Source organism: Salvia hispanica, chromosome 4 (assembly GCF_029641045.1).
Source record: "Salvia hispanica isolate PSC_SH4W2 chromosome 4, Shi_PSC_v1, whole genome shotgun sequence".
NCBI classification, from domain to species: domain Eukaryota; kingdom Viridiplantae; phylum Streptophyta; class Magnoliopsida; order Lamiales; family Lamiaceae; genus Salvia; species Salvia hispanica.
In genome coordinates, this window is record NC_142695.1 from 4,902,258 (window position 1) to 4,929,399 (window position 27,142).

General features: G+C 36.1%; 2 protein-coding genes and 2 pseudogenes across 3 annotated transcripts; 3 read left to right on the forward strand and 1 right to left on the reverse strand.

The window, feature by feature from the left end:
• Positions 1-11,006: 11,006 nt before the first annotated feature.
• On the reverse strand, positions 11,007-13,589 carry LOC125193545 (stemmadenine O-acetyltransferase-like). 2 transcript variants are annotated; one of them, XM_048091368.2, is made up of 3 exons: positions 13,099-13,589; positions 11,829-12,690; positions 11,007-11,562 (listed from the first exon to the last, which is right to left on the reverse strand). In XM_048091368.2, exons 1-2 carry the CDS (start codon positions 13,519-13,521, stop codon positions 11,830-11,832), a joined length of 1,284 nt encoding a protein of 427 aa, XP_047947325.1. In that variant the 5' UTR covers positions 13,522-13,589; the 3' UTR covers positions 11,007-11,562; position 11,829. The 2 variants fall into 2 exon arrangements, with proteins under 2 accessions (XP_047947325.1, XP_047947324.1); XM_048091367.2 differs by having other exon boundaries at positions 11,007-11,582.
• Positions 13,590-15,630: 2,041 nt separating this feature from the next.
• On the forward strand, positions 15,631-16,968 carry LOC125193755 (UDP-glycosyltransferase 75C1 pseudogene; annotated as a pseudogene).
• Positions 16,969-17,456: 488 nt separating this feature from the next.
• Positions 17,457-19,421, forward strand: LOC125193757 (putative F-box protein At1g53370). The gene is made up of 3 exons (XM_048091628.1): positions 17,457-18,081; positions 18,167-18,356; positions 19,310-19,421. Exons 1-3 carry the CDS (start codon positions 17,457-17,459, stop codon positions 19,419-19,421), a joined length of 927 nt encoding a protein of 308 aa, XP_047947585.1.
• Positions 19,422-23,534: 4,113 nt separating this feature from the next.
• On the forward strand, positions 23,535-24,836 carry LOC125193759 (UDP-glycosyltransferase 75C1 pseudogene; annotated as a pseudogene).
• The last annotated feature ends 2,306 nt before the right edge of the window (positions 24,837-27,142 follow it).

Consider the following 27,142-nt stretch of genomic DNA (forward strand, 5'->3'; position numbering starts at 1 on the left):
TGCATTTTTTAATTTTGAAAACTCTTTTTCTCTCTATTGGGGTGAGACTCATTTTCCACTTACAATACTTTAATTACTTTTCTCTCCATCTCTCTCTTACTTTATCATTTTTCCATTAAAACCCATACCGATTCCAAAGTGCATTCTCTAGAGGCGGAAGGAATACAACTTAAAATATATACTCCCTCCGTCTCAGTTTAAGAGTCACATTTTGTCATTTAAGTTCGTCCCAGTTTAAGAATCACATTTAGAATATACCATATTTGGGCATAAAAATTTTACCTCATTATTCTTCTAATTTACACTCAAATATCATTACTTTCATAAAAACAAAACAAAACAAAATTCTAAACATACAAAAAGTTAAAAGGGTCTCACTTTCCATTACCTTGCTTCAGTTATTACATACTCCAACAACCACTATCTCACTTCATTTAAAACACTCCACCAATTTCTTAAAACTAGTACCATAACTAAATCTTACTCTTAAACTGATACGGAGGGGAGGGAGTACTACTTAATTCGTAAATGATCAAGACCGGCACAAAGCAAAGCAAAGCAATGGAAGACTTTATAAGTCTTGTTTGATTATTCCAATAAGTGTTGTTTGATGGAAGACTTAACAAGTCTTGTTTGAAGACTTAATACTGATTGTTGACTTGCCTAGTCCGAATAAATTAGAATTGAATTAAATATGTGTCCCGAAGAGCAGCACAACGGTGGTATTTCAAAACAAAATATTAAATAAGTAAGTAGATTTTTATATATAAAATTCAAATGGTCCCCAACCGAATTTAATTTCTACGTTCAACTTGTCCTCTTGAAGAACATGACTATTCCAAGATAAGCGATTTATATATTTTTTGGGAACGTCCCAAAATAAGTGAGTCATATTTTGTTTTAGTATTTTCTCTATTATTTTTTCTTTCTACTTTATTAACTTTTTTATTTTATTTATTTTTCACTTTACTAACAAAATCTCATTTTCTTAAATTTTGTGTCGAAGAGTTTGTACTCCATTTATTTTGGGATTTATTTTGGGATGGAGGGAGTAGTATATGTCTCATTTACTAATTGGTCATTGTAGGGGTATAGGGTGGACAATCAATCGGTTAAGAATTTGAAAATGGATACGGACAACAAGAGAAATGAAGAGGAAAAAGGATATGTATAGTATAGTAGGTGGAGAGTCTTGTCTCATATCCTAACGGCAAACTGGCAAATGAAAAGAATAAAAAAAAAAAAGATAAATAGTACTCCCTCCGTCCCAGAGAAGTTGACACACTTTCCTTTTTAGTTTGTCCCACAAAAGATGTCACATTTCTCTTTTTGGAAAAAGTTCTCTCTCATATGAATATAAAAATTATATTTTCTCTCTCCATTTAACACACAAAACAAAACCTCCTAAAATTCCGTGCCATTTTCAAAGTATGCCAACTTCTCTGGGACGGAGGGAGTATCACTTTATACGTCAAATTATAAGAAATATAATACTTTCATTTTTTATTCCCAAATATTTCCCGATAGGGGGAGTGTTATATTGCTAACTCATAACTTAATTGTTAACTACAACTAAATAATAGCCATTAGATATTCAAATTAAGGGCTTAGATCATCAATCCCTAAATGTCAATACGATCAACGAAAAACGTCAATAAGGTCATAGGATTAATTCCAAAAAATATCAATAGGGGTATTAATGTCAATTAACTACATGTTTAGTTATAACTAACTTTTAAGAGAAATCCCAAAACTTTAAATTCGTATAACATATATCAAATTAAAGATAATTTCATAAGGATTCCAACGATATCCTACATGCATATGTTCCGACGTCAAAATTTTAAAAAAAAATCGAAAATTTTTAAATTTTTCGTACAACAAAAATGTCATCATGCTATATAAATTATGTCAATATAATACATGTAGAATGTCAATATAATACATGTAGAATGTCAATATAAACAATGAGTTAACATTTTTAAAGCATTGTGTTGACATTCTCAAAGCATTGTGTTGATATTTTCGAAACATTATATTGACATTTTTATCCAAAACCCTAATTTGGAGTTTTTTTTTATCTTTTTTTATTTTATTAATAAAAACGAAAATTACACGTGACAAATTGTAGACCACACATTTTCTAAAATCCTATGGCCTTAAATTAGTTGTAGTTAGCAATTAAATGATTAGTTAGCAATTGATCACTCCACTTTCCCGATGTTATACAGTGTACTAGTATTGAAATTTTTAGTCACGTGGAAATAAATGGCGTTTAATACTTATAATATATTTACACACGTTTATACTTCTCTCAAGGCATTTTCGATCATTTATACTAATAAAACTTATTTTAGTGCATGTCATATCAAATACTTCCTCTTTTCTAAGGTAGTTGTCATTTTCAGATTGTACAAAGTAGTTGAGTTATTTTCTTTTTGGACAAAAAGTTTATCTTCTAAATATCATCCTTCATTCGTTCCATTAAGTATGAAACGTTTGTTTTTCGGCACAGATTCTATGTAGTGTTGTTTTGTGAGTTAATTAAGAGAGAATAAAGCAAGAAAGGGGAAAAGCAGAGATGATGATATTTTCATTTTAAAAACGTTTCATTTTTAATAAAACAACCTAAACAGAAAAATATTTCAATTTTAATGGGACAGGGGAGTACTACTCTCTCTTAATCTCCGTTACTTTATCTTCTCTCTTAATTTACTCTCTCTACTTTAAAACTTACCATATCAATTTCTTAAATCTACCGTCCAAAAGAAATGCCCCAACTACCTTGGGATGGGAGAATAGTAATTTTACTCCAACTATTTACATTTAACTTAAATTTAAAAGAATAGTCTCTGTACCACCCATGTCCAAAAAAAAAAAAAATAGATTAGTTTTATCATTTTTGGTCATCCACCAAAGTTAGACAAATTTCTAATAATGCAGACTCAACAATCCTAGCACTACTTCTCTCTTACTTTTTTTTTTTTCTTATTTCTCTTATTTTACCAATTGCACATTAAATCTGTGTCATAAAGTTTTGTGGACAACGGTAGTATACATTATTTTTGGTCGTCCCATAATAGATATCACACTTTCCTTTTTAATTTGTCCCATAAAAGATGTCACATTTCATCTTTTGGAAAAAGTTTCCTTTCATATCAATTATAAAATTATATTTTTTCTCACCACTAAACATAAAAATAACATATCATAAAATCCCGTGACATGTCCTAAGTGTGACATCTACTATGGAAGAGAGGAAGTATATTTTACTCAAAAACCAATGAGATTAATTTGGAAGTATTATTAAAGCTAATTTTAGGTTTGAGCACAATTAATAAAATTACTATCCAAAACATGGATGCAAGATATTTTTCACAAAAAAAATAACTCGATTGTTTTTGTTTTTGCTAATTCATGATTTTTTTTGTTTATTTTATACAACTATTATACATAAAAAATTCCATGTTTAATAATACTTCATTAATGAACTTGTTTCAAAATTTATGTATAATTAGTAATATTAAATATATACATATCTCAAATTTTCATACTCCCTCCGTCCCACAAAAGATGTCACACTTTCCTTTTTAGTTTGTCCACAAAAGATGTCACATTTCCCTTTTTGGAAAAAGTTCTCTCTCACATGAATATAAAAAATATATTTTCTCTCTCCATTTAACACACAAAACAAAACCTCCTAAAATCTCGTGTCATCCCACAAGTGTGACATCTTTTATGGGACGAAGGGAGTATCATTTAATTATTTTTATCTCATTACTCATCTCCCTTGCATCCTTATTATTCCGCAACTTTCGACTACGCCAGCATAAAAAATACCCGATAATTGCTACCAATAAATTGGACCTCTAACGTCAAATCCTGCGTCTGCCACTAGATGCAAGATATATTTCACGAAAAAAATTCGATAATTAGAGTAATAAATCTTTAGGACACTATTACTCCTTTTCGTCCGTGAAATGTTGTCCAGTTTTGTCATTTTGGTTCGTCTGTGAAAAGTTTTCCATTTTGTTTTTTTTTTCTATTTTTGGTAAATGAACCTCATTTTTGGTTCGGCCGTGAAAAGTTGTCCACTTTACACTCATATTCTATTATAAAACTAATAGTACTATAAATATGGGATCCTCGTTCCACTAACATTTTAAACTCAATTTTTCACATTTCTTAAAACCCACACATTTCTTACAACCTGTATCAAGTTAAACTTGAAAATATTTCATGGACTAAGGTAGTACTAAAATTGACATACTTAAAAATGGAGAGAAAGTTGGGTTATTTTTGACAAATAGAGAAGTAGGATAGGTGCATAATGTGAGAGAGAATAATTTTCTTTTCTTGAATTACAAAATTTCAGTATTTCGACTGGCGAATACATCATTGAATCATATCCTCTCCGTTCCATAAAAGATGTATTTTACTTTTTTTTTGTCTTCCTAACATATAAAATAAAATCTCCTAAAATCTTGTGCTGTCCCACAAGTGTGACATCTTTTGTAGGACAGATGGATTAGTTATTTAATTGACATTTAGGGAAATGAGTTTGATATGTGTTCCCAACCGACTGCACCACCTCCGGCAGCATGGTGACTATTGCCTCAATATCATCTCCACCGCTGTTGACCAAAATCACCATATTCTCAAGGACGGCATCGTGTACCGGCACGGCTGGCCCCACCCGTAATCCACCTTGGCTGTGATGTGAAAGAGGAATGAGAAGACGTATATAGAATTGGTGTGAATTTTAGGTTGAAATCCTTTAATACAAATAATGTCGAGAATCAAACTAAGTTCTAGTTTATCACGTTTATTTTATGCATTGTTTGAAAATGAAAGATGACCTAATTTCGATCCATTCAGGTACATGGCTCGTAAATAAAGGGTATGGCTTGAGCGAGAAGGCCGAATGAGGGCTCACAGGATGTGAAAGAGGAAGCACATTAAAACTCATCCCATCCCCAAATGACCTATTTTTATGAGTTGGAGAGAGTATTAATTTCATAATAAAATATAAATAAAAGTAGTTAGTGGAATGTGGGATTTTACATATATTATAATACTGTAAAAAGTAAATTGAGACTCTGAAGATGCGCTTTAGAGTGCATGCAGTGTGCGTGTGTGCTTTTGATAATTCTCAATCCAATAGGTCCAGAGGAATCAACTAGATCTCAGGGTCTAGGGGATCATGAAACTATCAGACAGAGGTCGTTGGTTGCACTCTACATCTCAAAAACCTCAACCCACTATACTACAACCAGCACAGGGAAGTAAAAGATCGATCCCACGAGGACGGATGTGTTACGAAACTGCATTTGGGATGTTATGGAAAAAAGAGGGTTGGCTGCTGCCACACAATTTTTGGGTTGAGAACTTAAAACTACTGGGTCTGGGAGATTTAAAATTACTTTATTCTATCTACTGGGTCTAAGAAATGAGAACGTACGGAACATACATGACTTGAGAAACGAAATTTTGACTATTTTAAATAACTGGAGCTAACGGACTAGACGGACTTTCCTAATTTAGACAAACAAAGACAAAACAGACAGTGGGGACCAATTTCCTTAAACGACTAGTGTAACAGCCTGCCCTCCTAGGGTATAATAAATACGACGACTACTACCAAAACGGACTCAAAGAAATGAACGAAGGCTAGGGTTTCATTTAAAGAGTGTTGACCAAAAGATTAGAAAGAACTATCAGAGCATTTAAAACAACAACTTAACCTAGAAGCTTGAATAAGGAAAAGGAAGGTATAATAAATGACGTTCAAAAATCTCAAGAGTATGACATAGTTTCCAAGATAAAATCCACAAGATAGTCTAAGGCCTCTAAACCGAAAGGAGAGTGCAAAATATTCAAAATAAACATAAGTGTATCAAAACTCAGCGGAAAGCGACCAAGAGAAAGAATAGCTATGTATGGAGACACAACTACGCTTGAAGTTGAAAACAACCATCTTAATTAATTATCATGCTCAACACCCGCCACCGCTCGTCATCGTTCAACCTGCACATATGGAAAACACATGCAGGGCTGAGTATTTTGAAATACTCAGTGAGCTCATTGCCAAAACATTTTATAAGTTATGCCACCCTTACCAAGTGAACTCGAGTTTTAAGCAGTTATAAGAAAATATCACGAGTATCACAAAATATATTTTCCATAGACTGACCAGTCAAAATAACTCCCCATTTTTCCTCAACAAATTCCACAATCACAATCCTTCCATGGTGCGACGAAAGTGTGGCCACACTTTTCGCCCACGAGACCGGCCGACTAGCAAGGACGGCTCCCGATCCCCTCGTGTACACAGCCTGGTAGGGTTTGCGGCCCATACTCAGACCCGAATTCGTTAAACATATCCATAGCCCTATAGCCCAATGGAGCGAACTCTCAAACTGGGCATCAGGCGCACAATATCACAACAAAACAGACACAGGCATGACATAACAGTTAAACCACCCTTATTTCTCCACATTCATAGATTTGCACATAAAAGAGTTTAAGAGTAAAGCCCACCTCGACTGCTTAGGTTTCAAGTATGTTCTTTCCTTTGTTATCCGGCTTCGCAACTGAGGTTTCACCTTTTCAATCACATAGGCACATATCACAAATCAGATTCAAAACAAATTCCTAATTCATGCATGTCCCAACGCTTTTTCCCTTTTTCCCATCGATTCATCTTGTTATCACTAATCAAACTTAAGTCATGATCATCATATAAATTCCATTCGTATCTCAACTCTAGATCTAACACCAACATAAGTTACACAAGAGTATTTATGTAACAGCCCGCTTTCCTAGGGTACAATAAATGCGGCGACTGCTACCAAAACGGACTCAAATAAATGAACGAAGGCTAGGGTTTCAATTAAAGAGTGTTGACCAAAAGATTAGAAAGAACTATCAAAGTGTTTAAAGCAATAACTTAACCTCGAAACTCGAATAAGAAAAGGAAGGTGTAATAAATGACGTTCAACAATGTCAAGAGTATGACATAGTTTTCCAAGATAAAAACCACAAGATAGTCTAAAGCCTCTAACTCGAAAGGAGAGTGCAACATATTCAAAATAAACAGAAGTGTATCAAAACTCAGCGGAAAACGACCAAGGGAAAGAATAGCTATGTATGAAGACACAACTACGCTTGATGTTTCAAATATCCATCTTAATTAATTATCATGCTCAACACCCGCCACCGCTCGTCATCGTTCAACCTGCACATAAGGAAAACACATGCAGGGCTGAGTATTTTGAAATACTCAGTGAACTCGTTGCCAAAACATTTTATAAGTTATGCCACCCTTACCAAGTGAACTCGAGTTTTAAGCAGTTTAAATAGAATTTCACGAGTATCACAAAAATATTTAAGATAGATTGGCCAATCAAACAACTCCCCATTTTCTCATCAATTCATAAATCACAATCTTTCCATAGTGCGACGAAAGTGTGGCCACACTTTTCGCCCACGAGACCGGCCGACTAGCAAGGACGGCTCCCGATCCCCTCGTGTACACAGCCTGGTAGGGTTTGCGGCCCATACTCAAACCCGAATTCGTATAAACATATCCATAGCCCTATTGCCCAATGGAGCGAACTCACAAACTAGGCATCAGACGCACAATATCACAGTAAAACAGACATAGGCATGGCATAACAGTTAAACCACCCTTATAACACCAATCAATATTTTCGACAAAATAAAAGAGAGTTTTAAGAGTAAAGCCCACCTCGACTGCTTAGATTTTCAAGTAGTTTCGCTTTTCCGTTATCCGGCTTCGCAACCGAGGTTTCACCTTTTTATTCACATAGGCACATATCACAAATCAGATTCAATCACAATTCTCAACTCATGCATGTCTCAATACTTCCCTCTTTCCCATTGACTCATCTTAATCTTCATAAATCAGTAAAACCTAGTCATGCTTATCATATATTTTCCCTTAGTATTTCAACTCTAGGTTTATCATCAACATATGTCACACAAGAGTATCTAGCCATCAAGCACACCACACACACAACACACACGACACACTCACACACGCACACACACCACACGCACACACGACACACACACACACATGTTCCATATTCACATATCCCTTTTTATCCCACTTTCCTCAAACAAGATGCATGAGGGTTCAAGAAGACCGATTCATCGGTTAGAAAAAGGAAAATGGATGAAGAAGAAGGAATACTTATATATATATATAAACAAAGTACCTTTTTAGGGATAAACGATCGGTAGAAACAAAGTAGGGACTTGGTTCTTCAAGAATTCTTGGATTAAACTTCGATTCTTGTCCAAAAGATAGCAAGATATTGGAGAGTAGAAGAAGAAAAATTTGAGAGAGTGGGGAATGGTGGGGGACGAAAATTTGGGGTCTAGGGTTGGGGTCTTCTCTTATTTATAGTGTTCAACAAGATCTTTAGGTAATTAGAATAGAATATTTGGTAAGATTTTATTCTACACAATGAATAAAATAATATTGTGAAGTAGGGAAGAAGAAATACCAAAAATAAGTTCTAAGGCATAAACATGGAATTTTCAAAAATTTGGCCTTCTAATTAGCCATGGTTTCATTTTGGTATATTTTACGGAGTAGAATAAAATATCACGGAGTAGAAATGAAATAAAAATTCTCCACCATTGGCCTAGAAATAGGCGTGTGATTTGGTGTCTAAGTAAGGCATGGATTTTTTGAATGTTGACTAAAATAAGGTATGGCAAGGATCTCTTGAAGTATGGAAAGATTTGGTATAATATTTAAATTCTAGGTATGGAAAGAAATGAAACAAGGGATTAACTAAAAATAAAATAATTCTTTCCTTCCTATAACAAGTGATTTTCGAAAATCACTAGAAAAACAAAGGGCTCGATTTTTCTCCCAAAAAGAATAAGGAATAATTGAGTTTTGGATTTAATTTGGATAAAAATCCCAAGAATTAAATTAAATCTGGAAAAATAGAATTCCTCCTCCAAAAGGCTAGGGGTCGAAAATTACAAAACAAAAATTTAGGTGACAAGTATTTATGGGAATTTCCTCTAATATTCTCACTCACCCTTAAACAAATAATTCACCTTATAAATTAATTAATCACATAAATCTCATAATTCAATAAATCACATGCCACATCATGAAATCAATAAGTTTGACTTTTCAAACTTTCAACGCAAACCCTAGACTCAACTCGGCCATAGCATCACATGCAATAAATGCATTCACGACTCCACGTCATCACTAATAATTAAAAGGGCCCTAAAATTAGGGTTCTAAATTCCGAGATGTTACAATTTAGCCATCAACCACACACCACACAACACAACACACGCACACGACACGCACACACACCACGCACACGCCGCACACACACACCACATGCATACATATTTACATATCCCTTCTATCCCACTTTCATTCAAACAAGATGCATGAGGGTTCAAGAATACCGATTAATCGGTTAGAAAGAAGAGGAATCGAGTAGAACGAAGAAGATGGATATAAAAATACCTTAAAAGAAAAACGAACGGTAAGTATTAGACTCGGTTCTTCAAGATTCTTGGATTGAACTTCAATTCTTCTTCAAAAAATGACAAAGTATAGAAGAAAATTTGGAGAGAGTGGAGAAGGGAGAGGGGGGGGGGGGGCGAAAATTTGGGTAGGGGGCAAAAATTATGTGATGGCTAGGGTTAGGTTTTTGGCTCCTTATTTATAGAGTTCAATAAAATCTTTAGGTAAATAAATAGAATATTTGGTAAGATCTTATTTTCCACAATTAAATAAATAAATATTGTGAAGTAGGGAAGAAGAATTAACAAAATAGACTCTAGGGCAAAATCTCATGATTTTCGAAAATTAGGCTCTTAATTAGCCCAGATTTCGTTTTGAATATTTTACGGAGTAGAACAAAATATCACGGAGCAAAATAAAATAAAATCCTCCAAGTATATAGGGTAGTAGGCGTGTATTTTGGGGTTCTCCCATAAGGAATATATTTCGAATATTAACTAAAATAAGATAAGGCAAAATCTCTTGAGCTATGGAAAGATTTGGTAGAATATTTAAATTCTAGGTATGGAAGGAAATCAAATAAGGGATTAACTAAAATAAAATAATTTTTTCCTTCCCACAATAGGTGATTTTCGAAAATCACCAAGACACAAGGGGGCTCGATTTTTCTCCATAAAAATAAGGAATAATTGGGTTTTGGATTTAATTTGGATAAATATCCCAAGAATTAAATTAAATCCGGAAAAATTATAATTCCTCCTTCAAAAGGCCAAGGAGGTCGAAAATCACAAGAATTGGGTGGCAAGTATTTATGGAAATTTTCTCTAATATACTTACTCACCCTTAAACAAATAATTCATCTCATAAATTAATAAATCACATGCCACATCATATAATCAACAAGTTTGACTTTTCAAACTTCCAATGCAAACCCTAGACTCGACTTGGCCATAGCATCTCATGCAATAAATGCATTCATAAATATTTCACGTCTCCACGTCATCAAAATAAATTCTAGGGCTCTAAAATTAGGGTTCGGGAAATCGGGATGTTACAACTAGGGTCTAGAAAAACTGCAGAAAAGCAAAAAGGACTTGCAGAAAGTGCAGACAAAAGCAGATCTGATTCTAACTACCAACAAACTTCATCTTCTTCATGAATCAAACGAGAATATCAGAAAGAACAGAGCATTTAACACCATAAAAACAAAGTAAACTTCAGATCCAAACTTAAAACGAGAAATTAAAGCTGAAACTAACAGATCTACGCTACTGGACCTAGAGGATGCAGAAACAGACAGTAAATAGCCAGAACAGCAAACACCAGCTCCGCCAAACACCAACTCAAATCCAAACATCTCCATACGTAAATCCACAGCCTCCAACAACAAACCAACAAATCTCATCTCCAAACATCCAACAATCATCAACAACGAAAGAGAAAAGCAACAAATAAACATCAACTCAGCAAGATCTAACAAAAACCAACGTAAACTTCCATAATATGCAGAAATAGGTTCAGATCCAGCAAATCAAAGTCAGAAACTACAGTTACGAAACTAAAACCAACAAGTACCTGAAACGGAAAGAGAACTAAGCAAAACGAAAGTAAATATTGTTTCTTCGCTTTCATAAGGCGGTGTTACCGACAGCAAAACGATGAGAACCACCATGGCGGCCAGAAATCACCCCATATCCAAGTGCGCAGCAACTGAAATGTGTGCTTGAAGTGGGGAACTAAGTGATGAAAACATGGAGCCTCCAAAAGTGAGCTAAGAGAGTGTGTAGAGATAGATGTCCTATTTCTTCAATGTTGAGCTCTATATAAAAGTGAGGCTCTGATCCATAGGGCATCCTTTTGGTGAGTTGACGCTTATGCCCTTGAACAAGATGCTCTAAAAATCTGCTCTTTGCTCCTTTCTGCTCCTGTCGCCAACTTCTGATCCTCCCAGGTCTAGACGACGACATATGATTTCATCTCAAATTCATCTCCTTTGCGTCTGCCAGGTCAGGTAACAACGACTCCTAAGCCTGACAGATTTATCACACACCTGAACTCAGAAACATAGATTAATGCCCCAAAAACACAGAATTTTCATCTAAAACCAATGCATGAAACGAGCCTTATCAGACTCCTAATTCAATCTCAATAATTTTGGCCAATTCAATCTTATATAATCTTGAACCAGTTTAATAATACTCCTCACAAGCCATGACTACATTATAATTGGATTTTGCACCGGAAATAATGGAAAGTAAGCTATGTAGCCTAATAAATTAATTATTTCATAATCAACCTCAATTGACATTTAGGGAAATGAGTTTGATTTGTGCCCCAACCGCCTGCACCACCTCCGGCAGCATGGTGACTATTGCCTCAATATCATCTCCGCCGCTGTTGACCAAAACCACCATATTCTTGATCGCCAAGGACGGCGTCGCGAACCGGCACGGCTGGCCCCACCCGTAATCCACCTTGTACGCTGAGAACCCCCGCCAGCTCGTGAAGTAGCACCACTCCATTTGCCCCGTCACCATCAGCACTGCGAGCATCGCCAGTTCCTTCAAGTAACACTCTCTACTCATCATCTTGGTGATATATCCATCTCTCACTTTTCGTATCGCCTCCCTCAGCCTGCTCACGAGATGGTGCAGCTCTCTAGAAGGATCCCCGAACGCCAGCGACGACATGAAGCAGTTTCCGAACACGTTTTCGAGAATCCCGGGCGGGTCCGTTCTCTGCCTCAGGCTCACTGCCATCTGAGCGGCGAATATCTTGTTCTTCTTCGATCTCGCCGCAATGAAATGCTTCCATATGAACGCCGACACCAGCTCCACTCGTGACGGGTCTTTTGTGGCGGATTCCGGCGAGGCCGTGGTGGCTTGTCGGAGAATATCGATCTTCTTCTTGTCGAAAATGAATCTCTCGGTCACGTATTCGTCACTGGGCTTGTAATACTTCATCAACGGTGAAAACGGGACCCAACTCAAGGGCCGGAAATACGGGTACGTGCCTAATATGGATGGAGGAATCTCTGTCTTTTCGCCTCGGCATGTTGCTGCCCAGGCAGCAACGAAAGACATTGCGGAGGCGAAATCAGCGATCTTGTGGGAGACGCTGATGGCGATGGCGAGCCCCCCGCAATCGAAGAAGGTGACCTGTCTTGGAAAATTTTAAAAATAAATACTTCGCGTTGTAAAAGTAGAATTGAAAGTAAACGAAACGGAATATATAAATTTCATGGACTACTCCTCGTAAAACCAATAAATATTAGCAAGATGAAACCTCTTAATTAAACCTTTATCTTGGCATCAGAGCAGGTCGTCAATTTTAGATTGAAACTTTAACTGACACATAACATATCTAGGCCAAAGCAAAATACTGAATAACCAAATATATATATATTTCACTCAACTCATTAGAGTACTGTGATAGAAATCCATGAGGTTCCATCCTAAAACCAATTAGTAACAATAGGAGAGGCTGATAGACTTATATATACAGTGGTTTAGGGTGAGTAGGCAAATGAAATAAATAAATATAACAAATATCCCACGTCGGTGTACCTGCACGACGAGAAGTGGCCATCCAGCATGGTCGAAATCCGTACAATACGAAGGGAGGAGAAGCTTCATATCTGTCACGGTGGATCCTTGCAAGGCAGTTTCGAGTTCAGAGTGAACCTTGGCTTCAACGAACTCAAAGCCGGAGGCACTGTCAGAGCAGTCTACATACATACCGTGTTTGAGCTTGCCGGCTAACGGGTAGAAAGAAGGCAGAGTAGCTAAGAGAGAGTGTTTCAAGATTTGAGATATTTGGATATGGTTGGAGGTGTTGAGGCCGGTTGGCTCATCGGCGTTGTAGAAGAAGATGAAAGGAATGTAAATAGATGGTAATGATCTGTCTATGTATGACAATTTGAGGTTTTTGAAGGTATGAGGTGAGGGCTTCATCACCTCCTTTGAGATTATTTGCACTCCATCTTGCATATCGTTTATATTTGCAGAGATATACTAACAAGTAGTTAGAGGGATCTGCTTTTATGTTTTTTTATGAAACGAATGATGATCATATATAGCAACACTTGTAATAAAGAAATCATTATTATATTGTTTGTTCATTCAATATTTGAAACGTGCATTAGGACTGTGTTGCATCCTGTTGTATCCCAGAGGTCGCTTGCTAGCTAGGGCCCGCGGTTTACCCGAGTACGTGTTGCTCGTGCTCAGATGCAACCTAATTGAATAATGTTTTTATAATTATGGTGGAATGAAGGAAGTAGTTTCTTATTGTTGTTTGATAATTTTCTTTTGCATACACTCCCTATATTAAATTAATTTTTTATTTAGTATTTGTATAATTGCACCTTTTACATTTTCACTGAATATTATGATTGCTTAGCAAATAATCTTACTCTTACTATACAACTTATTACAAAACATAAGGGCGATAAATGTCAATTTATGTGGGCCTTGTATTTTCTCACATTATAAATAAACGCCAAATAAGGAGTAGAACTTATTGAAAACAAAAGGCCGTTAGGCCGGGGATAAATCCAAATTTTTCTGGGCCTTGTATAACGTTATCTATATCTCGAATCTAATCTACTCTCGATATCCACTCATTATATGTGTTCTAATCTTTTATATTTTAAATTTTTAATTGTGACAAAATTCTTCTATATACTCCATTTGCCAGAATTTTCAGTACGTTCATCTATTTGCTCGTTGGAGTTTCATAGTAGTATATAATTTTGAGGATTTAAATTTTAAAATATGGGTAGTTTATTTCAGTTTCATCAAAACTTGTTTGCTAAACAAGACCTCCTCCTATTTTAACGATTTTTTTCATATTTATATATGGATACTATTTTCACTGCATGATTGTTCAACATCCACAGGGGTGGGCCCGGGTGATCCTCATTTAGTTACGCTTTTGTTGAGATTTATCCGTCCGCCATTATTTGTTACAAGTTTTCTTTTAGGTTCGTTCATTTAATATTTGTCACATTTACTTTTACTATTTTTGGTAATTTACTTACATTTCACTAGTTTATTCTCATTCATATTTTATTATAAAATTAATACTTCATTTGTTCCAAAAAATAGACTAATTTTCTATTTTCAGTCGTCCTCCAAAATTAGACAAAGTCCAAATAAAGAAAGTTTTGAACAAACACACACTACTAATAATGTGGACTCCACAATCCACTAACATTACTTCCACTACCCCTCTCTCTCACTCTCTTACTTTTCTCATCTCTCACTTACTTTAACAATTCCACATTAAAACGCGTGTTGTACAACTTTGTCAATTTTAGGATACGAAGGAGTATATAAAAATAGGACCCACATTCCAATAACTTTTTCAGTCCACTTTTCATTACATTTTTAAAAACTCGTGCCAAATCAAAGTGTGCCAACTAATGGTAGACGTAACTATGTCGATTCCAAATATTTTTTTTGAAAGAAATCAAAATATATCAACTGTTTTTTAGCTATATTAAGCAAATTACTAACAATTATATAAAAACATAGTACTTCCTCCATCCATCATTAAATGTTTCATTTTTTTCTTTGTTGTCCGTCCGCTAATAATAAACGTCAAATTTCACTTTTAATATTTACTGTAGTTTTGATAATTGGATCCTACATTCCACTAACGCATTCCACTCATACTGTATTTTATTATAAAATCAATATATAAAAATAGGTTCGACATTCCATTAACTTTTTCTACTCAATTTAATTTATAAAGTCAAATAATTTCTCTCTCGCTCTCCTTATACGAAGAAAACAAAAGAAATTCTTGTTTCATCAGCTACAAAGTATACCCGGAAAGAATAACGCACAAATGAAAGCTGTAAATACACAACGCAAAGATTTCTTTATTTCTCTTGTCGCATAACTTCAATGACTTAATCTGTCCATTTCCATTGGACTATATAGCCGTATACGGCGGCATGCATAGTAACATTACTAAACCAACATAAATCTTGTCAAAAAAAGATTAAAAATTTCTATGTAAATGTAACATGTATCATTCTATATAAATTTCAAATGCATCAAATTGCATGACATGCTTAATTATCAAGGAAAATGAAGCACCATCACTACCTCATCACATGCTTCCCTATCCAAGGCCACATCAACCCTACTCTCCAGTTAGCCAAAACCCTCGCCACCCTCGGCGCCACCGTCACGTTCGCCACCTCCGCCAGCGGCCTCAAACGCGTGCACGACCGCCTCCCCTCCCCGGATGGCCTAACCTACGCTCCCTTCTCCGATGAGAACACCCCCGCCAGCGACACCACGACCTACATGACAAACATTAGGCGGTGTGGCACTGAAAGCCTTATCAAAATTATCCAAAACTCGCTTGACACGGGCTGGCCGGTAACCTGCCTAGTCTACAGCCTCCTCATGCCTTGGGCTGCCAAGGTGGCGCGTGACATGAACGTCCCCTCCGCCTTTCTCGCGATACAATGTGCCGCGGCCTTTGCCATTTATAGCCGATTATTTGGCGGCGGCAGCATTGATGGAGGAGAGATTGATTCATCGGTTTGTGTTAAGATACAAGATTTGCCTACTTTTTCTTCGTGTGATTTTCCAACATTTGTATTGCCTCAAAACTATATGCATTCTTTCATGAGGCCTATGATGACAGAGCACATGAAAGAGCTCGAAACCCTACCAAAACCGCTTGTTCTTCTAAACACATTTCAAGAACTCGAGCAAGAGGCGATCAAGGAGCTGGAGAGCAAGCTAAATGTCATTGCAATCGGGCCGTTGATTGCTACAAGCAACTCATTTGGTGGTGACTTGGATAACGAGGACAAGAATTATCTTCAATGGTTGGACTCGAAGCAAGAAAAATCGGTTGTGTACATTGCATTTGGTAGTTTGGTGGTGTTGAGCAATGAGCAAAAGGTAGAGATTTTGAAAGGACTTGTGGAGAGCAAGAGGCCGTTTTTGTGGGTAGTTAGATCACTAGATAGTGAGGAGGAGGAAGTGAAGAATATGTTTGATCAAGAAATTAGAAATTGTGATGGTATGATAGTGACATGGTGTTCACAAACGGAAGTGTTGAGTCATAAGTCTATAGGGTGTTTTGTGACGCATTGTGGGTGGAATTCGACTCTTGAAGGTCTGGTCAGTGGGGTCCCGTTGATTGGGTGCCCACATTATTCTGACCAGACGACGAATGCTAAGCTTGTGGAAGATGTGTGGGGGAATGGGGTTAGAGCAAGAATGAATGGAGAAGTTGTCATGAAAAGAGAAGAATTAGGGAAATGTTTGGATGTTGTGATGGGTGAGGAAGAAAGAGGTAAAGAGATTAGAAAAAGGGCTTGGTTGTTGAGAGGCATGGCCATGGATGCTGTCAAAGATGGTGGGTCTACCTACAATAATTTGAGGAAGGTTATTGACACTTCTTGAACGAGGGTTACTCGGTATTAGTGTTCGTTGGTTTATTAGACATGCTCACATGCATCCTAATTAATATCACTACGATGGTTTAGATTTAATGTTTAATTAGAAGAGACAAGCGTCGACAATATAATTTAAGTATTATTTTGGAATTTATAATTATTCGTGATTTTATGGTAATGATTAGTTTTGATATAGCTTAAATAATTTATTGGTATTATTTTTAAGCAATAAAAAAAATATTATAGAAGTGATCAAGGTCTAACTAATTTTAAGTGTATAATTACCATAACTCAATGTAAAGAGATTAGTTTTGATATAGCCTACCTAATATATGGAGTATATCTTGTATATATGGAGTGAAAAATTCAGTGGTCAAAATTACATTGAGTTATGGTAACTATTTTTTAATATATTTTTATTCCTTATATATTTAAATAATTTTAAAATATAGGAATCGAAAATTGAAGCGTTACATTCATCAATTACTCCAAAATATGATAATCAAGAATCGAGATCGATTCAATGATCTTCCACGAGAAATCACGGTGGACATCCTGTCAAGACTCCCTGCTCGAAGCATCATGAAGTCCAAGTGCGTTTGCAAGGCATGGCGCTATCTGGTGCAGTCCCCCGAATTCGGCCCGTTGCATGCTAGTCGTGCGGCCTTGTCCTCGGGCCACCTTCCCGCCATTGAGGACCTCACATTCTCAAACATTACCTACTCCCTCTTGGGGTATATTGAGGATAATGAAGTGATACAAAACCCACCCAACGGTTTGGTTCTCTCCCATAAATGGCCAAACCCTAACTCGTTTATACATAGCTCAGTTAATGGCTTGCTCTTCATGATCAACTTGATCTCCGCGTCTGAACTATTCATATGCAATCCAATCACTCGTGAGTATGTCACTTTTATTCTTGAGTGTGATTTGTGGGAATATGCATTTGGATTTGGTGTAAGTAAAAGTGGTCAACACAAGTTTGTCATGATTTCTCAATCTCAAAATACGTGTCAAGTATACACTCTAGGCACGGGGCAATGGAAAAGCATTGCGATTGGGAGCCAGTTTGAGTATGATGTGGAATACAAGGTTGTTTTTGTTAATGGGAATCTGGCTTGTACTTGATAGTAGCGAAGCTAGGATTTCTTGTCTCGATCTTGAAACAGAGCTATTTACCTCTTTTTCTTGTCCTGAACAAAAAGGCGATTTTGAGTTTTATTCCATATCTGATTTGGAGGGTCTCTTGTGCTTCAGTGATGATACATCTATGTATGAGATTGAAATATGGTGTATGAAAGAGTATGGAGATGACAAATCTTGGACTCTTGATTATGTTATCAAGAGACCAATGTTTACGGTCGAAATTGGTCACATTCTTCATTATATATTCAGGTACGATGATAATATGCCAAGAGAAAAAATTTATTATATTCTTGATGAAATTGAGGCATACCAAAAGAGGCTTCGTGGTGATGAATTTCTCCATACTTATCATATTCTTCGTCATATATTAGAAAATAATATGAGTGAGCACGTTAACGAGGATGAAATTGATGGTATTATTGATCAATTTAAACTACTTGAATTTGAGCATGATAAGCTTTATCCCATTAAAGCATTCCAAGATGGCAGGATCTTACTCGCGTTGGAAAAATCTGCTCGACTATTCTACTACCCGAGTGGCAAGACTAAATTTATTCGATTGATCACAGAACGGGGGAGCATTGCTCGTTCCAACTTAGTTTATAGTCCTAGTTTTGTTTCCCTCAAATCCTTGGTGATGGATAATATGAACGTTCATTCGTTTTAGAGTTTTATTACATTAGTATTTCTTTTGAGTTATATTGTTATATGAATGTATTTACTCTTTTTGATTGCTTTGTTTTGTCCTTTATAATAATCTATTTTGGCCTTGTTGTTAGTGTTTTATTATACTTAAGATGAAGGAGGAAGAGATATTTGGGGAATAAGTAGCCGGCCGCTCCCTATCTCGTTTCTTCTAACCCAAGAATAAAATTGCAGGAGTATATTTATATTGTTGGGTTGTTTTCAGTGTCATAGAATTGTTAGAATAAATAGAGATTTTACACTACATTTTATTATATAGTAATTTTTTAAATTTGGGTTTGTAAAATCGTTTATTGCATTTAATTAAGGTTAAAGTGAAATGAGATATTTATTAGCGGACGAACGGAAAAGGAAAAATAAGACATTTAATTGCAGAGGAAGGGAGCATTGATTTTCACTCTATGTGCGGTGTGTCCAAATATGCATAAACAACCGATTCTCAAATAGTAAGGAAATATATGTAAGTGCAGCTATATGAGCAACAATGATTAATATAGGTTGTTCCTTTACCCTAACAACAATTTGATCTCTGCTAGAGCCAAAATCGCTCCACCAGTTCCGACTTTCGAGCATTTGCTCAAAGCATGGGCTGATCAGAGGCATGTTTGAATACGCCTTTCCGGCTAATTTTATTCTACAAGCATCACTACCCTCTCCTCTTCTTGGTCGAAAGGACTCTGCTACAGCCCTAAGTTATCTGAGGCATCAGTTGTTGCAGTTTTCGCCCGATTTAGATGCTTGTTACTGGCCAAATGTAATCATATTTCATCGTGCCACAGATCTTATTTCAACGACACTTGTTGAAATATCTTCGTTATGGACCTGAAGCTGCTATGACTTTTCTCAGACCAACTCAAGGAGGCACCACGTTTCAAGATGTCTGCACCAAAACTGGAACGTAACTCTCCACTGCAGTCTCATCATATTCTGCAATCAATTAATGGATCAGGGAAAATGAGAACTACGAATTTGGCATGGTATGATATCCAGGAATATTTGTATGAATTGATCCGTGACTGAGCTATTTCTAAGCTACCAGTTACTGAAGACAACAATTTTAATAGTTGTATTAAATTTTAGATATTAGAATAAATCATGACTATGAAATTATCCTCAGATGGCAGTGATATTGGGATCACCTTTAGCATATTAAAGTCTTCTTCAATCAAAGCAGTATCAGAATCAGAAAATGCACGTGAAGGGCCTCCATCAGGTAAAACCCACATAAAACTTTCCTGTTGCATATTGAAAGAAACATAAAATCAGGAAAAAAAAGTGTTAAAAAGCAAAATTTACAGATATCACAGGCAAGATCATTAAATGTTCTTCAGAAAATGTGTAAGTAAAGAAATACTAGTTAATGTAGTTCTATTCAATGTCCTGAATTCGTCTTAATTAAAAGTTCCATTTAAAGTACGCTAAAGAAATGTAGTTATAATTTACTGAGCAAGTCACATGTTGTAAAAGGTAGATGGAAGCACGCTAAAGAAAAACTTGCTATATCATTATCAACTATGAACAATTTTAAGTACTATCGAGATTATGATGTTCAGCAAAATATTACAGTAAGTACTACTAAAAATGATTATATTTAAGAGATGGGAAGCCTTTGGAAGGAAAAAAAAAAAAGATATGGAGTAATATATACTTGATAATTTTATCATTTGATAAAAAGTAAGTGCGGTTTTATCAAACAAAAATCATTTCATATATACTTGATAATTTTATCCACACTTAATGTTGGATATAAAGCTCACCTCGATGCTTCCCAATAAAGTACTACTTCTCTACACAAGCTCGGCTTCAAAAGCAAACTCCTTGTACACGCCCTTCTTGAAAGAGGGTATGCATTCAATTAGTCTTATGAACATACATAAGGTGCATGGCATACAATGATCCTATAATGGAATGCATTCTATATATGATCGAGGTTCGATCAAGATAACTTCATTCCATGGACTAAGGGTTTATCTCAAATTAGGTCCTTTTGCCATTTTTTTGATACGAAAATACCCGTTTGAGCATTTGAGCAATTTGATCTTTTTACACTTTTAACAATTTAAATATGATATTATTGCAGTGGTGTACTAAATCTAATATTATTTCAAAATTATCATTCTTCTTCTTTTTTGTCATCCTTCACTTTATATCTTTATTTCAATATTAGATTTAATTTTAAAAAATTAAATTTTAAATTTTGATTTTTAAATATCAATAATTTTTTATTAATTATTAAAATTATTAAATAACAAAAATTAATAGTTTTGATCAATATTTGATAGTGTGTGATATTTAATCAATAAGGTATGACGGCGCCTTAGTTTTAATCATAAATAGATCATATAACACGATTTATTCTGAAATAAATATGCATCTAATGTAAGATTAATATAAGTTTCGTTTATTAATTTGAAAACAATCAAAATTAACTAGAAAATTTCAACAAAATACTCCTATATATAATTAAATTAGTAGTATCAAATTTTTAGTCAACTTCATGATATTTAATCACAGGGAATTATAACAACCGAACAAAGGCTAAATAGAATAGCTCTTTTTTTCCATCATGATTAATACTTCTATTATTTTTCTGTACTTCTTCCATTCAGCTGAATATTATATTAAATAACAAAAATTAATTGTTTTAATCAATACTTATAGTGTCCATTGAAGGGCAGGGGTTTTGCACGTGTGTCGTGTGCACGTGTCCCTCCTTTCGACAAGATTTATAGTTTCCCACTTTTGCAGCAAATATTATTAAGTATAAGCGGCAAGAGCGGGGTCGAACCCACGGAGACCATGGACCTACTCGAGATTATTTCTACAACACGGGGTTGGTGTTAGCCACCACGCCTTGAGCATTGGAGTATGGACCTAAAAACTAGAGTGGGAAACTTAACTTTAAACATGGTTTGAGAGCTTAAACTAATCTAACTAAGCGAGCATGAAATGAAATGTAAATCCCGACGTCGGAGTTGTCAATTCCTCTGTCGAGGCTACAGAGCTAAGCTACATGGATCTAAACATCTAAACTACAAACTGGGAAAAACATCCAAGAAACAGGAGTAAATAAATCATCAACATGAAAGTAAATCAAAGCGGTAAAGAAAGCAAGGATCCAACATCGGAGTCGTCAATTCCTCTGCCGAAACCATTAAACCTAACTAGAAAGCGAGGTATGAAAGAGCTTCTAAGATGGAGGCGTCAATTCCATCGTCGAATCAACCAACACACTGTAAACCTGCACTAAAACATTGAAACACATGAAAATAAACTAAAGCTGTAAAGAAAGTAAGGATCCAACATCGGAGTTGTCAATTCCTCTGTCAAAGCCGTTAAATCTAACTAGAAAGCAAGGTGGTGAAGGAGCTTCTAAATCGGGACCGACTCTGAAAGCTGGAGCGAAATCAGCAAGACCGGCGCAGCAGCACACCGGCGGTACAGTCGCGGTGAGGAGCTGGGCGACGAAACTGTGACAAAAACACAAAAGAGATGAAAGAGAAGAGCGAGAGTGAACACACCGGAAGGAGGCAATGGCGGAAGTGAACACAGTAGAAGGAGGCGACGACGATCGATGACGACGAACAATTGAGCCCTAGACTTTCGATTGGAGGATTGGCGAAATGATGAGAAGAGAAGGAGAAGAGTCGCGCGAAGATTAATTTTGAAAAATGATATGTTTTTCGAATTTAACCCTATTTTCATTTGTTAATGACAATTTTAACCCCGTCATCTTATAGTGAAGTAATTCGATCATATAATGATGTAAAATCTGGATGAATTTCAAATATTACATGGATGAATATCAGCCCTTGATTTTCTTAATCTTATGGCTGATATTTGTTCTCTAGTTATGTACTTAATGGGCACTTGCCCCATATTAATTAATCATATCTAGTTTGTATTGAAATTAGGTTGTGACTAGTGATGGGTTGGTATAGTATATATATCGTATTGAAATGTTATAGTATGTAAATTCTACACTAGAGATAAAAAAAAACTACTAACATACCCAAATTTTATATGCTACCATTTTCAACAATAATACTGTACCTCATTTTTAACTATTTTACCCACTTTATTTCTTATACTTATGCCATGAGACTATTTTTATAGGAAGAAGGGAACATTTGTTATTTATAAGGGATGATATGTTCCGAATGGCATCTTCTTGTGAAAACATTTTTAAAACAAAATTGGTCATGAGCCGCATTATGATTCTTCAAAAAATGAACTCTAACTAGCTAGTGTTTATTAAAATATGAAATTTTAGACAAGCCGTCCCAACACATATATAGATTTTTGGTTCATCAGCAGCAACGTAATATAATCCAACGGAATTAACGTTAAGTCGTAATTAAGACACAGCTAATTCTAAGGTTTCTTTAGTTCTGTCGTCATGATTTAACTGTTTGGCCATTTTCTCTTGGACTATATTTATGAACATACATAATTTAAAATCTTAGATTACGGCCGGCAGTGTACATTTATAGCATAGTCCCATTTTCCTTGTCATGTTCAATAATTTATTATAGATATCCTAAAAATAAAATTAACGTTATCTTTTACAAAAATTATAGGAGTAGTAAATTAGTTTTATCCAGGATTAATCATATAGGAGTATATAAATACCAAATACAAGCATTTAATCAGAGCGCATAACAAAACTTCCTTTTAGAAAAACCTTCTACACATTACTATATCAAAGAAAGAAAACCAGAAATGAAGCATCATCACTATCTGATCACTTGCTTCCCTCTCCAAGGCCACATCAACCCTTCTCTCCAGCTAGCCAAGAACCTCGCCGCCCTCGGCGCCACCGTCACGTTCTCTACCGCCGCCGGCGTCCTCGAATCCCTACCGCCCGCCCCCGACGGCTTGTCCTACGCCTCCTTCTACGACGAGAACTTCTCCCTCACTGCGGCCTACCTCACAAACTTGAGGAAATTTGGTCCCCAAAATCTCACCGAGATTATCCAAAAGTCCCTCGATGACGGCCGGCCGGTGACCTGCCTTGTCTACAGCCTCCTCATCCCGTGGGCTTCCATGGTGGCGCGTGACATGCACGTCCCCTCCGCCTTCCTCGCGATACAGTGCGCCGCCGCCTTCGCCATCTATAGCCGTTTCTTTGGCTGCGGCGGCGTTAAATCGGATGATTCGTCAGTTTGTGTGAAGATACAAGATTTGCCTACTTTCTCTAGTTGTGACTTGCCAACATTTGTATTGCCTGAAAACGCCATCAATCCGGTCATGGGGCCTATGATGATAGAGCACATGAAGGAGCTTGAGACCCTTCCAAAACCACTTGTTCTTCTAAACACATTTCAAGAACTCGAGCAAGAGGCGATCGAGGAGCTCGAGAGCAAGCTAAATGTCCTTGCAATTGGGCCGTTGATCGTGACGAGCTATTCATGTGTTGAGGAGAATTACATGGAGTGGTTGGACTCGAAGCCGGAGAAATCGGTTGTGTACGTTGCATTTGGTAGTTTGATGGTATTGAACAAAGAGCAAAAGGTTGAGATTTTGCATGGGCTTTTGCAGAGCAAGAGGCCGTTTTTGTGGGTAGTCAGATCATCGGATACCGAGGACGAGGACGAGGAGGTGAAAAAATTGGTTGAAGAAGAAATGAAGAAATGTGATGGTATGATAGTGGCATGGTGTTCTCAAATGGAGGTGTTAAGCCATAAGTCCATTGGTTGCTTTGTGACGCACTGTGGGTGGAATTCGACTCTTGAAGGTCTGGCCTGTGGGGTCCCGATGATTGGGTGCCCACATATTTCTGACCAGACCACGAACGCTATGCTTGTGGAGAAGGTGTGGGGGAATGGGGTCAGAGCGAGGGCGAATGGAGAAGTAGTGCTAAATAGAGAAGAATTAAGGGAGTGTGTGGATGTTGTGATGGGTGAAGGAGAGAGAGGTGAAGAGATTAGAAAAAATGCTTTAATGTTGAGAGGCATGGCCATTGAAGCTGTCAAAGATGGTGGGTCTAGCTACAATAATTTAAGGAAGATTATGTTGGAATAAAAAGAGCAAGACACAATGGAAGAATTAATCAAGAATATATCTTCCACAAAGAGAATCGAACTAAGAAAGGAAAAGATCGAGATTTTTGTATTTAATTTATACTTTCAAATTTATCTTATGAATTAGTCCAAAGTATAGGGATGTTGAACCACAAAAAAATGCAAAACAATATATCCAATATGACTTTCGAACTATGTTGTTATCTAAGAAACTCCAATCTTATTTTCTACCAGGTTGTAGAGATCTAGTTTATGAATTATAGCTTTGGATCACCGAAACTGTATCATTTTGTGCCATGTATTTTCGAAAAAATAATTACACAATGGAATCCGATGAATAATGTTAAGAAATCAGGCATAAAAAAATAAAGCCAAGACATTTTTTATACAAAAGCAATAGTTTCACTTTTAATTGAAGGGTTTCAAGCTCCTCCAAGTCGTTGTTCATCACCCTCCGAGCCTTCGGCGACGCCATCTGAGCCTCCGGTACGCCAGAACAAAGTTGATTTAATTCTATTGTAAATCAAATAATGTAACGCTCCACTTTTTCAAACCCTAATTTTCGGGTTATAAAATTTTTTGCATTAAATGCCTTAAATGCTTGATATGTGAATTAATTGATGAGTGATTTGCATAGTGTCTATGTGACCTAATTGCGTATGGGAATTGAGATTGAGTTGAATAGTCAACTTGTCGAAATGTTGACGTGGCTATTGAATAGTCAAAGATGTGGAAAAAATGATGTGGCCGTTGAAAGGTCAATACGTTGAGAAAAGGGAGTGGAAGTGAAGAGATGATTGATCTGAATATGTGAATATTTGATGCGGAGAAATATAATTGTGGGGGAATTATTATTATTTATTTTGCTAAGGGATGAGTGAGAAAAATAATAGGAGCATTTCTTAAACCATGTGGAATTTTCGGCCATCATGATTATTGGAGAAGAAATAATATTATTCTTGGATTTAATTATTTGTTTGGGATAATTATCCAAATTAAATCCAAAGTCCAAATACTCTATAATTCCTACATGGAATTTTCGAACTCCACCTTTGATTTTTCCCATGAGATTTTCGAAAATCTCATATATTGGAGAAGAGGGAATTATTTATTTATTTGATCCCTTATTTATTCTATTCCATGAATAAATATAAATATGCTAGAATATCCTAGCATATCTTGCCAAATCTAAGGAGATCTTACCATATCCTAATTTAATTAGGATTATTATTAAATCCCTTTTTGAGATTGAAAATCACACGCCACTTTTGATATTAAATTGGGGAGTATTTTATTTTATTCATGCTCCGTGATATATTATTCTACTCCGTGAAATATTTGAATTAATTATAGGCTATTAAAATAGCCTACAAAATTCGAAAATCCTCTTACTTCTCAACTAATTAACGCCACTTCCCCAATATCTCTCCCAAATCTTTTATTTATTTAATTATTGGGATATTATTATTGGCACTCTATAAATATGAGAAAGAGATCAAACCCTAGCACACCAAAAACCGGCGCCCCACTCCTCAACAATTTCGAAAATCTCTCTCCCACTTTCTCCATATTTTCTTCAAGTTTTCTACAAGATTTCTTCATCAATTGAGAAGAATTCAAGTGAAATTCAAGAGATTATTGAAGAATCAAGACTAATTCCTTGTTTCTACCGTTCGTTCTTTTGGAAAAGGTACTTTAATTATTGATCTCCTCTTCTTCTACCGATCAATCGGTGTTCTTGTTTCCACATGCATTTAGATTGAGTGAAGGGGAAATAAATTGATGAATTTTGGGATGCATGGATGTGTGTGTGTATGTGACCGTGTGTGTGTGTGCACGCCTCGGTCGGCGTGCACAAGTGTGGTGTTCGTGTGCGTGTGTTGTGTGTGTGGAACACTCATGCGTGACACGATTTAATGGTGAATTGGAGTTGTTATTTGAATAAAAATGATATGCTAATCATACTTTGATTTTGATTGATGATTTTGAAAGTAATCGATGGGAAAAAGGGAAATATGGGAAACATGCATATTTTGAAGTCAATGAGTGAAACTGATTTGTGATACGCCTAATTTAAAGGTGATACTTCGCGCTCTCAGCGTGATAAACGAGGAGAAGAGACTACTTTCGAGATAAGCCGACGAGGTGGGCTTTCTTTTAAAATAAGGACATTGTCCTAAACTGATATTGATGAGAATGAGATATGTGTTATCATGCCTTGATTTGTTTTGTCGTGCCTATCCCTCGTGGCTATGCCACTATTGATTTAATCGAATTCGGATCCTTGTAGAGCCGCAAACTCTACTT

What these genes read in the sequence shown, in the direction of transcription:
- LOC125193545 (XM_048091368.2), bottom strand. Translation starts at nt 13,521, where the DNA reads ATGCAAGATGGAGTGCAAATAATCTCAAAGGAGGTGATGAAGCCCTCA. An exon ending in GGCCACTTCTCGTCGTGCAG is followed by an intron (nt 12,691 to 13,098) that starts GTACACCGACGT and finishes TTTCCAAGACAG; the next exon opens with GTCACCTTCTTCGATTGCGG.
- LOC125193757 (XM_048091628.1), top strand. Translation starts at nt 17,457, where the DNA reads ATGATAATCAAGAATCGAGATCGATTCAATGATCTTCCACGAGAAATC. An exon ending in TGTTAATGGGAATCTGGCTT is followed by an intron (nt 18,082 to 18,166) that starts GTACTTGATAGT and finishes CTGAACAAAAAG; the next exon opens with GCGATTTTGAGTTTTATTCC. An exon ending in ATTCTTCATTATATATTCAG is followed by an intron (nt 18,357 to 19,309) that starts GTACGATGATAA and finishes TGATTAATATAG; the next exon opens with GTTGTTCCTTTACCCTAACA.